The sequence below is a fragment of the Pelobates fuscus genome, chromosome 13 (assembly GCF_036172605.1).
Source record: "Pelobates fuscus isolate aPelFus1 chromosome 13, aPelFus1.pri, whole genome shotgun sequence".
NCBI lineage: Eukaryota > Metazoa > Chordata > Amphibia > Anura > Pelobatidae > Pelobates > Pelobates fuscus.
Window position 1 is genome coordinate 9,937,663 of NC_086329.1, and position 18,883 is coordinate 9,956,545.

General features: G+C 40.0%; 1 protein-coding gene across 1 annotated transcript in view; it reads left to right on the forward strand.

The window, feature by feature from the left end:
• The window catches only part of KIAA0586 (KIAA0586 ortholog), a 75,413-nt gene that overhangs the window by 46,435 nt on the left and 10,095 nt on the right, over window positions 1-18,883 (forward strand). The window contains exon 32 of the mRNA XM_063440195.1: window positions 1,926-2,013. Coding sequence (XP_063296265.1) covers window positions 1,926-2,013 — 88 coding nt within the window. The remainder of the gene's footprint in view (window positions 1-1,925; window positions 2,014-18,883) is intronic.

Below are 18,883 nucleotides of genomic sequence, written 5' to 3' on the forward strand. Positions count from 1 at the left end.
CTTCCATCTCTGACTGGATGTCGTCACGCTTTCTCAAACTTAACCTCTCAAAAACTGAACTCCTTGTCTTTCCTCCTCCTAATACTGATCCTCCTCTCTCACTCTCCCTTCAAGTCAGTGATATCCACATAAGTCCATCCCTACAAGCGCGCTGTCTTGGCGTCATACTTGACTCTGGTCTCACCTTTGAGTCTCACATCCAGTTTGTTGCCAAGTCCTGTAGGTTCCAACTCAAAAACATAGCCCGCATCCGCCCCTTTCTTACGCAAGATGCTACCAAGGAGCTTGTCCATGCTCTAGTAATTTCCCGCATGGATTACTGTAACCCTCTCCTGATTGGTCTCCCCAAAAGCCGTACTGCCCCGCTACAGTCTGTAATGAATGCTGCAGCTAGACTGATTTTCCTATCCAGTCGGTCCTCTCACACCTCGCCCCTCTGCCAGTCCTTTCATTGGCTCCCTGTATCCTATAGGAGTCAATTCAAAGTGCTAACCCATACATTTAAAGCACTGAACAATTCCAGCCCCTCTTATATCTCTTCACTGATCCAGAGGTATGCCCCTCCTCGTACCCTCCGCTCTGCCCGCGACCACCTCCTGACCGCTGCTCGCACCCGTACGGCCAACTCACGCTTGCAGGATCTCTCACGGGCGGCTCCTCTCCTATGGAATAACTTGCCTACTGCCATCAGACTCTCCCCTAGTCTTCAATCATTTAAGAAGGGCCTTAAAACCCATCTCTTCAGGAAAGCGTATGGCCTCCCAGAGTAATCTCTCCCTTACATACCTGTCTCTTGCTCTCTCCTATGGGATAGTGCTTTGCTCTCTCCTCCAGCTCTGCTTCACTCCTACTTGATATTTCCTATCCTAATGTTTCTAATACCCCACCTCCTATAGACTGTAAGCTCATTTGAGCAGGGTCCTCTTCAACCTATCATTCCTGTAAGTTTTCTTGTAATTGTCTTATTTATTGTTACATCCCCCCCTCTCAAAATATTGTAAAGCGCTACGGAATCTGTTGGCGCTATATAAATGGCAATAATAATAATAATAATAATAATAATCAAGTTGTACAAAAACAAAAAAATTAAGGGATAATTCCTCTTAAACCAACTGCTTATATTTCAGTAATGATGTAGGGCTTGGCCGCAGTTAAGTTCTATGGAAGCACGGACAACAAGAACAGACTACAATGATGTGTGTGCAATATATATCGTTCTAATGGGGAAAAAAAACATAAAATACCTTTTACCTAAAAGCACACTAGCAAATATCTCACTTTTTTTTGCTAAACATTCTAGTGTTCTTTTAAAGAGATGTGTGTGTAATATAAATACATGACGGTTTATTCACTAATTCACTATTGGCGATCCATGGCGAGGAGGTATTTCACTTTTATGGCTAATCTATCAGGTTAAGATATGTGAATCAGATCAAATGAGCCAGACTGAAGCAGAAACTTAAAGCCTTAGAAACATCTGTTACTGAAGAGATGTACACACAAGGTTGGCGGTTTATACCCCAAATACAGAGCCAGTCTAAAATATTTCAGGATATGAGTCACGAGTAAAATGAATTCACATGAATTAGAGGATTTAAATAAACCCGCTTATACATGAGCCATCCAGGTGGCTTTTTAGAGCCAGGGTTAGAAGTGGATTTGAAGACATTACATGTTATATTAATACACCTGTCCAGCAGAAATGCTTCCAGGGCAACAATATTTTTATTGTGTGTTTAACCCTTTGTGTTTGCTTCCTGAAAATAATCAATTCCCACAAACACAATGATGTAATTTAATTGTGGTTTCAGTGATTGGTTTTAAATGCTGGTTACGTTTGCTGCTGATAAATCGCTGCTGTATTGCCTATGGTCTTAGTGAGTGTTGAAGACTGCTCTGATTAAATATGTCCATCATTCTTACAGGATCCTCTGTTCATTCAGAAGCAGCAGCCCCCAGCTCAGGCCAACTTCATACAAGTTAACGTTAAGCCGAGAGGTGATCTCCACCAAGGTAAATATTTGTTTGCGTGAATGACAAGCAGTGTTTTGTTAAGGGTATGTGAATTATTCTACAGCTAGTGTGAAAGAGCATTCCTCTAGAACGTGTGAGTCCTGAACACAAAATGCATTTTCAGGCATAAATACAGCAAACATTGCATCTGCCCACAAGGTGGCAGCACTGCGTTTTCAATGACTGGCAGCGTTTTGGAAAAAGGAATCCTAGTAAGTGGTTGTTAGAAGAGGGGATATGTAGATTTTCCGTGGTTGGCAAATCGTACAGAAAATATTAATTTCATTTCACAAAGTTATCAATGGCACAGTTGGCATTTTTAATTACATTTGCAAGAAGGTTTCTCTTTCTTCGATGATGTTACAACCTTAATGACAAAGCCCACTTATACATAGTGAAAATGAGTAAGCAGGATGAATTTCTGATAGTTTGTTGGCAATACAATGGTGACATGCAATCCTTGCTGACACCCAGAGTGTGGACATGGAGCCGTAAGTAAAGCGCAAAATCTCCTATACATTTAGATGCTGAAATGGTTTGTTTGCAAACACACAGATGACATTAGGTGCTTCTGTACTTACTGCATTGAGAGGTCTAAAAAAATCTCATAGTACGGTAGTTATCGCGAAACTTACCATCACACTGCAGTACACATTGCTGCATCCGCGTACAGGAAACATGAGAAATATTGCTTTTTATGCATCATTTCTATTCAGTATTGTGGGGGGGGGAGAGATTTCTCTTTTTTTTTTTTTTTTTAATGCCTCAATTTCCTCCCCGATATGCCGTCTCTGTCATAGCTTGCACTGTCATGTTTGATTAATAAAAATATTCACTATTTATTTAAGTGTGACGTATGAAACCCAAAGCGTCAATAACAATTCAGGACACATTTTAATGGTTAAACATCCCAAAAGCGTTTTGTCGTTATTTTTTGTGTCTTTATTCGGGTTTTATAAATGGCCAGGACATACCTGAAAACGAGAGAAATCTCCATGTATCCTTCCTGGTAAAATATATTTATAAATAAAATAAATGTAAATAAATAATAAAGCCGATTACTATCAGACATATTGGCAGTGTAATGGTATAAACAGAACGTGATGTCTGCCTCTGTTAGAAGGCCAGTTTATCAGTCTGTTTTTTGATTTATTATATCATGTTAATAATATACATTTTTGTGTAACCTTCAGAATCCTTACTTTATTATTTAATGGGGCTTTTATGTAGACAAAGTGGAGACTTTGGTAGAATTTATGTTTAATTTTGGGCTGCGTGGCACCCTTGCATCATTCAGCAGTTTGTTCAGCTGTTCTCGTTGATTTAATGTCTTATTATTTATGTGGCCAAAAACCCACAGAAACGATTTCCATTCTGATATTTTTTTAATCATGTATTTTTTGGGAGTCTTTGAAACAGTTTCATTTGTCTGAGGTCTTTATACAGAAACAGTCTATAGCATTTTTAAATTTGATTGATGAGGTGGATATGATATTACGATGCCGTTTGTATGATTGCAGTTTCCAACGCCAAGCAACTGAAAATGCAAGCTCTAATTATATTCTAATACAGCCATACCTACTGTGTAATCGCCGTCTTTATTATACGGTCGGCACTGAATAGCTGGTACGTTTGCCATTTAACATGATTACTGGCTATGATTGTTAGTATCCTCGAAATACTTGAGAGCTAACTGACAAGTTGGGGGTTGTGATTTTGGGGGGACTATACATTGGCCATCCCTGCTGTTGTTCAGTTGTGTATTTGGAGATAAAGAGGATTCTTTATTCCTATTGCACGGCCCTGCGCGGTCCTGGCCGTATCTGGGATGGCAACCAGGTGCTTGTGTGTTTATATAAATACATAGTTAATACAATGTTAAACAAAAATCTGCACACCAGTCAAGCCATAAGACTTGCTTTTCCCACAGAAATCACAAATCTGCAGTGATGTTACTACCGCAAAGGATTCTGGGTGGGCATATGCACATTAGTTTAACAAATAATCACATTTTTGCCTCCTTCCATTTTAAACATGGATTCCTTTTAATCTGTGTTTGCTGTATACAACAGCTTGAAACACAATATAGGAAAATATGCAAAGCCTGTAAACCACTCATGGACAGCTGTTTCATTGTTAATGCAAATCATCAGCATGAGGTTGGTTACTGGTTTGCTTGGTAGTGCTTGGGAAGCAAAATCCAAGTAGGTTATGGCGGGAAAATTTTTTTTTTTTTTTTTTTTTCCCAATCACTATTTTTTCCCCACCATAACCTTTTTGGTTTTTGCGTATAAATACATAACTATAGTGTGGTGTGTATGTTTGATATATGCATTATATCGCTCTGCACACATTATCTAATTTTATCCTAATGTAAAATGTATTCTTAATGAACAATTTTGAAAAATAATTGGAGTTCCTATGTCAGTTAGAATGATTGCAATAGAAAGCTTTTTTTTCTCATCGAAACAGAAGTAAATGCCCCCTTAATTCCCTCCCTGCTGCAGAGAGTGAGCCTTTCACGGTCTGTGTACTTTAACTGTGGGCAAAGCAATGAATAGAGCATTTTTGTTTTCCATCTGATGACGTAGCGCTGCTTATTGTTTCTACCATATGACATCTCGCCCAGTATCGCTGCAAGGAAACCAACTGGATCTTTAAAGAACATCTAATGTTGGGCTTGAAAGAGAAGCCTTTTTTTTTTTTTTAATCAGAAGAAAGCAGTTGATGATTTTTTGGCAGCTTCAGAGTAGCTGTAATTGTAGAGCTTTGCATCTCAGCTGGTCTGTGCGTCTTGCAGCCATCCATCTCTGTGAATTCTCACCATTCCCTCTCAGTTTTTAGATAAAGTCTAGTTCGTGCAGACATAAAGATATTTTAGACACCTCTGTGCAAGTAGCACATTTGTTGCAACATACTTTGGTACTTTGGAGTGTGTTCTCTTTCTGAGATGTGAAAACCTAGAAATGCTAAATCAGCAGGGTGATCTCCCAGGTATGATATCGGGATGGTTAAGTGACCCATTCAGCCTGACAGTAAATAAAGTGTGAATGAAAATCCTATTTTGATTCCTGCGTTTCTAACATTTTCTTTGAAGGGGTTTTGCCTGCTGATCTGAAATATCGACTAGTTGTCATTCCTCTCTGCTGTAAAGGGATTAATAGCTTCTTTTTCTACTGAACATTCCAAGCGATAATTTAATGAAAGCTAAATAGCAACATTTCTTAACTGATGACTGGGTTGGTTTACATCCAAAGTGGCACAAAGTCAACCCATGTGCTACACAAACAGTGTCCCTTCAGCCATGTGTGTGATTGCGACGATGTGACCACAACTACCTGGACACCATTTCTATTTAGTGACACACCCATTGTATAGTGTTTCAGACAAGCATTGGTAGTAAAATGTCCTTCACTGCAGAGCTCAGTGCCGTTCAAAAAGACTCCATCACATGGTGCCATTTCTTTTCAGGATAGCTAGAGGTGACATTATCAGCTCTGAGTGTTCTTATTGTGGAATCAGCTCAGCTGAGAAGCAGGCGGTTACACAAGTTTACAGAAGATGTAGCTTCTAAATTCAATTGTCTCCATTTCCAATATCAAATTCCGAGATGCCTCTGAGAACAGCCTTGGCACTATAATGCTTGGAGCTTCGTGATTTGTGTTGCAGTGGACACAGCCACACTCAGACCTATGTTCGCCATGCCTGTAGTGGAAAGTAGCTTATTTGTATGGCTGAAAAGGTGTGAAAATTGCCACCAATATAGAAGCTGTCTGTGCATTGCAATATCTAGAACAGTGTAAATATCTATCATTGGATTCTGGAGAAGTGGTAGCTAGTTCTATGAGTAATAAATCACACGTCGGCAACTGGCAAGTAAGACTGTCATTTCTGGGTTTGGAGAATGCCGGACATGCTGCCTGACTACATAGTGCCAACTGTAAAGTTTGGTTGATTTAGACCAAGATTAGGCAACCTTCGGCACTTCAGGTGTTGTGGACTACATCTTCCATGATGCTTTGCCAGCATTATAAATGTAACCGCACCCGGGGAGATGCAGTCCACATAATCTGGAGCTAAAGGTTGCCTACCACTGGTCTAGTCTGTGTTTCTTGGTTTCAGCGGACACCTCTAATTTGTTACTGTGGCTACCTGTTCATTTCTAGAGACCCTAGAGACCTCCAGAACTGGTCAGCATGGCCACCAATCTCTTAATGCGATGGATTCCCTTTAGGACGAGTGCTGGGCTCTTTACAGTGCCCCATCCGAATAACCAGAACCAGTTTATTAATACGAGTCTAAAGTGCATTTATGGCATGATATATAAAACGAGAACAAAATTAGTCACTGGGACATGCTTCCATATTTATTTATTTATTTAGTGAGGAAAATATATAACGTGGAATTGTACTGGCTTAATACCCAGCTGAATTTAAATAAAAGCAGATGGTCATGACTCGTTTCCTTTATCTTGTTACGTACGCACAGGAATAATCAGGTCAAATAACGTGTCGTCACCAGTTTATTTATTTACACAAATCTCTGCCCAAGCACATTTATATCATGGGTAAGGAATCCTCAAGATATTTCTCCACACCGCGGTATTTACGAACGTTTGTGTGGTTTGCTATGCAGCACTATTAGAATGTTGGCCAGCCATGTTTGCTGTTCAAGCAAGCATACGTAAGGATAGCCAAAACATGCAATCCAGTCTGTTTACTCTGGTGCTGTTATCTGCTAAAGATTGCAGGACACGACATAAGTCCTAAATCAGGACTCAACTGCTGGAATCAGGACACTTGGGGGATATGTTGCCCACTTGCTGCCTCTCCGTTGAAAACACCAGTTGTACTTGCAAGAGATGGAAGCAGAAGCTACATTCATCTAACATTCTACAACTCTACTGATGTGTTGTTTAGGGGCAAAGTGTTTTTATTTATCACTTTATTACATAAACAACAAGATCTGCACAGCTCATGTTTTTAAACATCTGGTTAAAAGTAAAACGAAGGATTAATATGTAGACTGATCCTTAAAAACACAAATATATCTTCGTCTTAATTCTAGGACGATAAACATTCACAGTACAGGATTTGCAGGAGCCAAACATTGGATTAGTTTGGTTACACTGGGACCTACAAAGGACTTAGTTTATTGTGTAAAGTTATTTATTTACGTAAAAATCACGCACCGCCTTTCATGGACTGTTTGTTTGAGACCTTTTGGAAAGGCATTAAATCACTAGTAGGCTGATTTCATGTATATTTGTACTTCAGTTGTTTAAAACATTTTTGAGAAAATGATTTCCAGTGACTGTCCTTGAATGGGTCAGAATTTAAAGATAAACCATTATTCTGTTCACCCTATAACCTGTTTTTACTGCACCAATTAAATAAACAGTTTAGGAGCAAAGCAGTTTGGCCCAGATACCTTTTGCGGACATTTAAAAGGGAGAGACCATCTCTTGTTATAAACTATATTTTCATCCCCAAACAGCTGCCAAGACTAGATCGCTTGTGGATCTGTACATTCATTTTATGCCACTATCGTCAAACTGGAATAAATCCTCAAATCCGCTACGTGTTCAGTTCATGTGCTTTGGCATGAAATGTTAAATTCACCTTGACTGCATGTTTTCTTGACAATTCATACTTTTGGTAAAACGTGTATTACCCCTGTATGAACAAAACCAAACATGGCAGGATTTTGGTAGTGCCAATCTTTTACAGTAGGAATATTGAATGGATCCACACCACCAGACATTATGTGAAAATTAGGATTTCATTTTTTTTTTATTCCATGTAAGTCCTCATTTCGTCTCCATTTGTTGGGCTTGCGGTACAAGGTGGGTGTTCGTCTGCTCACCCAAAAAGATCGAGTGGGGCTTGTGCACCTCACTGCCATTGCAGCTGGTGTTTTAATTGCAGGATTTTTACTCTGTCAATCTCTTACAAGTAGACAAGTTAATTTAGATTTCATCTTAGAGAGTTAACAATATTTATGTTATGGTACCTCTTCTGTATCTTCACGGCTTTTTTTTTTTCTAAAAGGCCGATTTCTTGGTGGTAGAATTGTTTTAATTTTCTTTCCAAGGGCTGTTCGGAACATATTTGACCCACACTATGTGTTTTTGGCCTCGTTGCAATGACACAAAGCCTTCTAGCGATATCTTGAAAGGCTGATGTTTGAGACAGTCCATAAACACAAACAATCAAAACATTAAACAACAAATAACATTATATAAATGTGTAAACTTTTTTTTTAAATGAAATAGAACAGTTACAGACTCTATACATAGTGCTATTACAAACAAACGTGTTATGAACACATCTTGCAAATGCTTCTTGTACACTGGATAAGTGAATAAATGCATCACTCTCCCATTCTTCAGCTGAAGGGTTAAACCCCCCTTCATGATGCCTTTTAGCTGTTGTAGCAGGGGCATTGTACCCATTTAAAAAAGTGATGTGTTTTATATTCATATTAGGCAAAGCTAGCCATTTTCATGAGATCCCCAAATATAAACATTCAGAGTATTTATAACAATAGCTCATTCTCTTCCAGGCACCCGCCCTGTCAGCAGCTCACTTGATGTGCAGCTGTATAACATCAGAGACTTGAAAGCACATCCTGTCTCGCCCCTCATATGTCCCCCACTTTCTAAAGTCCCAAAAAGTTACTTTTACTTTTAAAGCTGATTTTGTAGGCCACCCCCCTCTCTCCCGGGCTTGTTGGCTCCTAATAAAGGATTTTAAAAGAAGTTTGCTCACTTTGACATCTGATTCTATTTTAACTGTTAATGTTCTTTACATATTTAAATAAAAATGGAAGCTATATTGTAAAAGTTACAATATTCTACCAAGTACCTGAATATTTGTATGCCACCCATCGAAATGGCTTGCACAGGTTATGCGTTTTAAAAACGTTGAAGATTCACTGGTGCAGTACTCCGGGTGAGTTACTAGTTAAACTTTATTGAATTCGGAGACGTGAGTTTTTCGTTTATATTAGAATGTTGGTCGGTACTCTATCGAACATAAAATTACATTTCAAGCTATAAAACACTTCCACGGGTCATGTCTATCACCTTTACACTAAAATGCAAGCTGTCCGGATCAGATTGTATCTGCCCATATTTTTTCCATCTGGAATATTGAATGATCTAATAACTTGACTTAATTTGCTCATATTTTCTCTCTGTTCCTTATTTTCTGACTTAAATTTGCCATTAAAATGATTGAGGCAGCAGCACATCTAACAGAAAGGTTTTTTTGTATTAATTTGTTTTATTTTCTCCAACCCAATTAAATTCCACACTTTAAACAACACTCAAAGCAGTAACACTAATTCAATTTGTTCCTCACCCCGTTGTTAAATGGCATTCAGTTGTGTTTAATAGAGCAGGTTTTTCTCTAAGGCTACAAAAGAATATTTCATTAGAATGTTTTTTGTCTTTGCTGTTGCATGACCTGCAAAGCTTTCGTAATCTGATTTTTCAGTTCAAGCAGAACAGAGAGCGGCTATTCACATTTTGTGTCAGCTCAAGTTTAATGTTAATTAAATTCTAGCTTTTTACAGAATTTTTTATATTTGCCTCAGGAAACAGATACATGTCCGATATGATGACATCATCACTTTGCACATTAGCGTATTGTACCGCTTTAATGGTGTCTTTTGCTGTCATACCATATTGGAGTTGACGTGGCAGAGGATAACAGATCCACGATTTTAAATAAAACTTATAAAACTCATGGCATTGCCTGGTTCATGCAACAGGTGGGTGTTAAGAGGTATATTAAGGGACACTCTATCTTCTCTAGGTTGTTTTAGAGGTTACCTGCATGTCAAGAGAAAGAATGTTTATAAATTCCCTGTGTTACACCTTGATAGCTATGACTTTTTCCTGCCTCACTCACTTTGAACTGTAGTTCGTGGATGAGCGTTGTAGAGCGTGTCTCCCAATGCGAGAGAAGCCTCTGATTGGGCACAAGTCATGGTGATTTTATAGACCGCAGATTATACTGAGGCAGGCAGAATGTCACGGACTGAAATAAAAGTGAGTTTATTGGATTTTTAATTCCAAAGTGGGGAGGCGGGTGCAGTATTCTAAACCGATTAAATATATATATTTTAATTGGAGTGCTCCTTTAATCACACATGGAACGTGTCTTATAATGCTATACTTACAGATGCTAACTCCATAGCCATAGTATTCTGTACTACAGAATCAGGATTTACCCTATAAAACGACTCCCACTGTATCCTTGTACTTCGGTTACAAGTCAATATAAACTCTCTTAATGATCGCTAACACCTTTGTGATATACGGAGCACGGTGTTAAGTCCTACAGGAAGGATTAATTTATATATATATATATATATATATATATATATATATATATATACTTCGTTATTTCCACTTCCTTAATTGCCATCTCCAAGTTAAAACATGCTTGCCATGTCAGGATAAGTGTGGTCTTTGTGTACTTGCAAATTGGATTATTACAATCCTTTTTGCTGAAGACCCATTTGACTGTACCATAGTTAATGTAAATGACCTTTGTAAATAGTCAGCTTTGTGTGTGTGTCAGGGTACCCACCTCTTACCAGCATCATTCTAGCATCAGTTCTGAGTTCTGACGCAGGACGTCCTGCTCAGCACCACTGTAACGACGCTGTGTGCCTTCCTGACATCGATAATGAAGTGACACATACACAATTATCTCCATAATGATGCAGTACATTGTTTCAGCTTACATGGGATGCTCTGCCCACAGCAGTTTATATAAACAAAATTATGCAGGCGTCATTCTGGTATACTCGCACCAAAATACACCCATTGTACAGCGCTGTGGAATTTGTTGCCGCTATATTCATAATAATAACATGAGATCATTGGCCTGACATAGTCTTTTGTAGCCTGAGAATGCGTTCTTTATTTATTATTCTGGTTTATGACTTTGGCTCGTACTTTGACTCTCCTGACTTTACTTTGTTTACGTTATTCCTTAATCGTTTGACTTTGGCTTGTTCCTTGAACATTCTGTATCGGCTTTACACATTTAGCCCGGCCATCTATAAGGACCAGTAATACATGGCGTGTGGGTCTCCAGCACTGTCCAACTGCATCTCCCATCTCCCTCAGTCAAGCCGACTGACCAACAAGTAAATCTAAGAATGACATATCCATGTGGAAATGATCTTGCGTAAAATGGATGTTCACTTTTTTCCCTTAAACTATTTTGTAGCCCCAGGGCACTGTGTGACCCTCACCTTAGGAAGTTAGAGCTTTCTATCCACTTATTGCCTCCAGTAAACATTTACAATAATCGGGCTCTATCTGCATTATTTTTCTGTGAAAACATTTGTTTACACGTAGCATAATTTAATTATCGCCCGTGTGTAAGAGCAGAGCTATGCTGAGAGCCTCACACACCTGGACTAAGGTTTTATTTTACACCGGACTCGTTTGCAATAAGTGGGCCGTGTATGCTTTACCTACAGCATGCTAAATAAATTGTGTTTCCAGCTATAGCCTAAACCAGCCATTCTTTGTCCAACTAACAAATGGTTTGCTCTGCTCTCTATTCTATGTGTGAGCTATGGGGAGGTGTGATTAACATGTAAATAACATTACTTCCTATTTCTGCTTTCTTTGAGTTATCCATTAGATCAGACTGCCTATGGGCAATGTATAGTGTTCAAGATGTTATTGTCCCCTTAGACTATCTGCATATAAATTCAAAGATACAACAGTTTATATTTGTTAATACAGTCCATGCACCCCCCTCTAGATCTGGTCTACATGATAATCTTTACAATATCCACTGCTTCTGTTTAACCCCTTAAGGACCAAACTTCTGCAATAAGTCCTTAAGGGGTTAAAGTTTAAGTTTCATCCTAGAAGTGTTTTAAATATTTCATATAAAGTATGCATGGCGCTGAACTTGTATATAACGAGTCAAACCAAGGACTGTAAACACTGTTACAAACGTTGTGTAGCAAGCTCATAATGACACGTTTATAACGTACCGCTCCTGCTTGCTGTCAGAATGGGAGATCTATTTTAAATACCTGGCGTTAGGTTGTTATAATAAAATGGGGGATGTTAATGTCGTGACCATATGCAAGGGTTATACAATGCTTGATCATTTTCTGTAGCTGAATCCCTACGGATTAATTTGTATCCCTTGGTTTGGTGTTTTTAACACATTTGAGTTCTTAGAAATCAGTCTGAAGTGGAGTCGCTCCATTCTTTGTTATTTTTATTGGTCCAGCAGCATCTTTGTAGACTCTTTTCACAGTTCTTAGCCCTTGTTGTACCCCCTTACATCAAATCTTTTAGGAATCGCTATAGGCACATGGTACAGGAGACCCCTTGGGGTCTGTAGGAATTGGGTAAACTATCCTTTACTGAGCTGCTCTCCAACCGTGTGTGGGCCTGGATACTCTGCTCTAGTACTGCTGGTAACTGGTGAGCTGTCATCAACTTAATTCATCTTTAGGAAAGTGTATCGTACGTCAAGGGAAGCTCGGCTAAAAGTCCTGCCGCATTTGCAGGAAACCTTACTAGCTCTCAGAATGCGGCGCTTGTAAAGACAACCAAAGCAAAACACATTACTGAATACAGAAACCATGTGTTGGTGATCTGTTGGAGTTTCTAATGTTTAGGTTGAAGATTTGACCAATTGTGTCAAAGACAAAAATAATATGAATAATATAAAATCCACTTCAAATTAAAGGGCAAGAAGCACCAAGTCCTCTATTGCAAGCTCCACTCCGCCCAATGCATTTTCCATCTGAAGTCATTGGATGTGAATGATGTAAAAATGTGGTGAAATCTGTACTAAGTCTCGCCACCTCTTCTATAATATGGTATCGCCATACTGGGCTACTCCACTTCTCAATAAATTGCACATTAAAAAATACTACGTTACCCATATTCCCCCCCACCCCCTCCTGTTTGTAACCTTCTGATTACCCATAATTCCCCCTCCCCCCCCCCAGGTCATGTATCTGCCACTAGGGGGTGTTGGTGTGCCAGTCCCAGTATTCAGTATCTTATTCCCAGACTGAACTGCACAGACCCGCATTGGAGAGTGATCTTGTGAATTACAACTGTACCTGCAGTGTTTGTCCAAACTAAAATTAGGAATCGGAGCAACAATTAAAAGACCAACATTGTTTTAATTCAAGAGTGTGAAGAGAAGTCCATGTTAAGGCAGTGCCACATGGCCGTTTCTTGTTTGACTTATTGTCTTCTGTTAAGTCTCTGGGGTAGTGCTCTGACTTTGTTGAATGAGCCAATTGTTTTGCTTTGTCTTGCCCATCAAGTAAGTCCCCCATCTGGTTTCTATCAGACTGTTTTCACAGCCAGCAACTGCTGCCTTTTCTATATCCTGACACTCAAGGGCCCCATGCTATCAAAGCATTACTGTGATAGTATGTGTGTCTGGACATATACAGCTGCTCTGTACAGCTTGAAACCATTAGCAATAGTAATGTAGAACTTGAACTGTGTGTATGTATGTGTGTGTTAGTCTAGGTACACACACAAATGCACTATTGTATTTTCTTGCAATTTTTTATATTTTTTGGGGCGTATATTTAAAACCTGAGTTTTCATTGATTACTGCTCGTCTTCTTTACATTATTTTGTTGTATCTGTTCAAACTCTCGAGTCGCAGGTTTGATTCTGCCTCGGGTGATAAACTGAATGCCATCACGTTGGGTAATTGTAACGACCACTAATTGGTTGCTAATTTGGTCACAAATGAAACCATGCATAGTGAAGTCCCCTTAAAGGAGGAAAACAAACCTTGTTTTTACTGTCCAATAGCTGAACACTCTAAACACCATCACCACTGCAGTTTAGTGTAGTGGCTCTTGGGTTGTAAGAAGGGCCATCCATTTTTATTTTATTTAGCCGTCATTATCTAAGCAACAGAAGACAATCTGTGTCAGGGAGGTGTGTGTTTTTGTGTTTTTGTGTTTTTGTTTTGCTTTTATTGTTGTTGTTTTTTTAAGTTCAAATAGTTTTTAAAATATAAAAAAACAAACAAACAAAAAAAAAAACAGAGGAGACAATCAAGGATACTTACACCAAAACAGCTACAATAAGCAGTTACTAATATCATTTTTTCCTCCTATTTTTCCTTATTTCTTTATCTCGGTGATGTCAGCCACACTGCTCACTTTATGCCTTGGCTACTCTTTTCAATGACATCATCATCTCTCTGGTGTCTAAGTGTGTAAATATTTCACACGTTTCAGCTCTGGCGCTGTGCCCAGAATAGTGTAACAATAACAGGTGACAGCATGTCCCAAAGTGCTGACTGTCACTGCTTGTATTCCAGGCGCACTGCAACACTTGCTTTTTATTTTATTTCTTATCATTTCCTGGAGAAATTCTGTTTCAGCCCATAACTCCGGACCCTTCTTGAATTCTCAGTGAGACAAGAGAAAATATGTCCCCCATTGAACCAAAGCAGCACCCTATGGCAGTGACTGGTAATCTTGGTACTGGACAATTTTTGTGAAGTACATTTTGCATGATGCATCTCTGCCATAAAGTGTCCTGCAAGTTACACCAATATATCAAACATTTATTTAAAAAAAAAAAAAGCTAGGTTGTTTTGGTTTTTGTTTACTGAAATATATTCATTTATTTGTCCAGAGCACAGAACAGTATAATTTGTAGCAAGTTTTTTTTGTTATTTTTAAAGCTTTAATATTTTTGCATTTTACGAATTAGCTGAGAACATTGAGGTCCCAGTGTGAACCTGACTGTTCCTCCCTTCTTATTTAGCAACATTTACAAGATTTATATAACGTGCGCACACTGTACAAATACTGTTACAGATCAAGTGTTAAACTCATCAGCTCCTTTGGCGTCCATTATCATTTCTATGCGGATGACACGCAAATCTACCTGTCCTCTCCTGATGTCTCTCCGCCCATCTTGACTCGTGTCTCTGACTGCCTCTCTTTGATGTCCAACTGGATGGCTGCTCACTTCCTTAAACTCAACCTGTCCAAAACAGAACTTCTGGTCTTTCCTCCCTCAAGTGTTACTACTCCCGTGTCTGTCTCCCTCCAAGTCAACGGCGCTACCATCGCCTCTACCTCACAGGCTCGCTGCCTGGGTGTTCTCTTTGACTCCAACGTCTCCTTAAACCCCTCATGTCTAATCAATCGTCAAATCCTGTCGCTTCCATCTCAAAAGCATAGCGCGCATCCGCCCCTATTTAACCCCGGATGTGGCTAAGGTGCTGGCCTATACTCTTGTTGTCTCTTACCTGGACTACTGCAATACTCTTCTCAATGGTCTTACGTGTTCCCAGATTGCATCGCTGCAATCTATAATGAATACGGCGGCAAGGCTCATTTTCCTGTCTGCTTGCACCTCTCACGCCTCCCCGCTCTGTCAGTCCCTGCATTGGCTTCCAGTTGGATATAGGGCTCAATTTAAAATTCTGGTGCTTGCTTACAAGTCCCTACATAATGCTGCTCCAACCTACCTATCCTCCCTAATACACAAGTATGTCCGGTTGAGGCCCATACGCTCTGCCACAGACCTACGTATATCATCTGTCCGTACTCCCACCTCTAACGCTCGCCTCCAAGACTTTTCCAGGGCTGCACCTCTTCTGTGGAACTCCCTTCCCTCCTCCGTAAGAATTTCACCCAGTCTCCACTCATTCAAAAAATCATTGAAAACTCACTTCTTCAAGAAAGCATATCAATTAAACTGTTAGCAGGTTTTCATCCCCCACCCACCATGACTCCTCTCCGGCAACTGTCAAAAATTACCTACTAAGCCCTCAGTGAATACTTTTCTAACAACCTACTTCGTACCCCTACTTTTACCCTCTGTGTCACTATACCCCACTCCCTCTAGAATGTAAGCTCACTGAGCAGGGCTCTCAACCCCTCTGTTCCTGTACGTCCAGTTGTCTGGTTACAATTACATGTCTGTTAGTCCATCCACAGTGCTACGGAATCTGATGGTGCTATATAAATAATATTATAATAATAATAATAATGTGATGCTGTGATAACTATCACATAATGGATAATCATTGCTTAAAGTTGCAATCATGTGCAGGAAGACAGGAGAGGGGACTTCCTTTCTACAGTGACCACATGGATAGCACAGGTGTTCATGGTGCTTAGAGTGGCTCTCTAATATCCCTGCACATGGAATAGTGGAACACATTATTTAATCTGTTTTGTAAATTGGGCCTTAACAAGCTAGTCTGGTGCAAACGGTAGAAATTGGACTCTTGTTAGAACCTTATAAACCCACACTTCATGGTGGTGAAATACAAATAGCAGTTTCTTTATAGCTGGATTAGCACAAGGTTGGGAACAGGCCACTTCTCCTGGATAACGCTCAGGACATGAGGGCCCTAGCTTTCGGCATGAAGTGTTAATCTGCGCTGCTGTCACTTTCTGTCTTACACAAGATAAAGTCATCAACAGGCAAAAACATAAGTACTTGGCCAAAATCCTGTCCCATATCTCCCCCACATGAGAAAAGCGCTTTGCACCAGAGCGCCTTATCCTCTATATTGCGGAAGTGAGGTGCTTTGCCAAATTCGAACAGATTGACATTTAGGGAGTGAATTCTCGGCGGCGTGTTATCTCTTCTATATAAAGTGCAATACATGTCTGCAGTCTGTCCTTGACTGGCCTAACGTTGGAACTTTTTTTTATATTTTAAGGATTATTTGATTTCCTCACTTTTCCAGATACATTTGATTTTTCATTTTGCAAAATGTGAATTCATCTTTTCCCTCCACAGTGATTTGCTTTGTTTAGGTAACACTCACATTATAATTCATGCATTGCAACAATAAGTTCAGTGGAAAATCTAAATATTTCTTGTGTTTCAAAGTTTATGAACCTGAAATAGTTATGATGTGCAGACACAATGCATGGTGGGTCTACATTCCTGCACACTCAGCAGAAATCTACACTATACTTTGAGCAATTTAGTAAGCACAATCTATATATCCAGTATGGAATATTTTAAAGGGGAATTAGGACATTTTAGTTTCATGCCCAATACATTGGAAAATTGAACATTGCAGCATTAAAGGCACACTCTGGACCCCAAAAGCACATTTGCTCGCTGAGGTGCTTTATGTGTGAAGAGTGTGTCAGATTTGTAAATTAAAAAAAAGTGAAGATTTCAATAGAAATTGCCACTTTTATAAATTGACCTTGTTACACCCTCTGTCAATCAATCAGACAGCCAGAGGGTGTAACAAGGTTACACCTCTGGTTTGGTTAGCTCTGTTGCACTGAACTGAAGAGGCAGCAATTGCCCAGAGCACCTGTCTTGCAAAGACTTCTCATTGACCTGCATTGGGAAGTCTGTGAATGGACAGACACAGAAAGTCTCCCTTTGGTGACCGCCATTTTGTATAGGCGAACGCCACCCAGGGGGAGCATTCATATCCCGAAAGTAGACACTTTCCTTGCGGGGTCTTCGCACCGGGACTCCATGATCAGGTCCCAGAGGTTGGTGGGGACACTTTTGGGGTACTGGCGGTTTCGGATCGCCCTAACTCGTCCTAAAAGAGCTGAATTACTATCCAGGCTAGGAGGTGCCCAAAGAGCGCTCTCACGCTACCTGTGTGGAGATATCCACCGGAGATATAGACGCAAGCCCAGCAGAGAATCCCTGAACTGTGAGTCGGCCTCACAGCCGCAGAGCCCCCACTGTCCGCCTGGAAGTCAATTGGTTCACGCCCTTTCTCCTGATTGGTCGGCAAAACACCTCCCTTCCCTGAGTGATTGGCGTCATTGGGTTTCGCGCCCTTTCCCCGGATTGGCTGACGGAACGACTACTCTCTCCGAGCGCTGATTGGCGCAATTTGGTTTGCGTCCTTTCTTCGAATTGGCTGTTGCTTGGTTTAGGCGTGAAGGTTGAATTCACCGGACTAAACCAAGCAACGCTGTGGAGCTAATTTCGTAGTTGTACAGAGCCTTGAGCCCAGACTTTGGACGATGATTTATCGGGCTCTGTACATCCGATAGCCCCGCTATTTGCAGAGGTCCTAGCTGGGACCCAGGGCTAACCAGTAATGTATGTTTCATGTGTGTACCCCATTCCCTTCCTGGGGCGCAGAGCCCCTGAGTGTTCCCCATATATGTAATGTGTTTTACTGTTTATAATTGTTGTGCAGTTGGTATATCCTAGAGCGGGAGATGGTTATCTGTAATCCATCCCCCTCCAGCCTGGGATTGTATTGAACAAGATGGCGACAGGATGGCGACCGCCTGTGGGGGTCTGCGCTTAAAAGCTGTGTATACCAATAAAGGATTGTCAGTGTTGTACCTCCAGAACTCGGTCTCGTCAAGTTACTGGGAGGAAATGGGTCTCTTATTATTCTAGGTGGTTCCTGAGCGGCTAAAGGAATAAATTAGCGTAGGTAACCGGTCGGGTTACCCGGGGTCGACTACACATGACTTGTTTTTTTTTTTTTTTTATCGCAAACAAAAAAAATCGTATTTCCTCTTATTTAGCAAAAGACTCTTTTGACTACCTTGTTTCTGGCTAAAAAACAAGATTTAATATAAATGGTTGGACATCATGCCAGCATTGCTACAACCATGGCCCTGCTTTGTAATTAGACTTGGAACCCATTGTATGAATATCAATAGTCAAAATACCAAAGCGGAGGGGGACGTCTTATTTTATATATTGTATCTGTTTTTTCTAGTCTACCTTCTTGGCATAACATTTCCAAATCCTTTTGTCCTTTCTTTGCAGTTCCTGGTTTCATGATACCGATCGATAATAATAAAAAATGTATTTAATTATTTTTCCTGTTCTACATTTGTATGTCTTTAAACCATT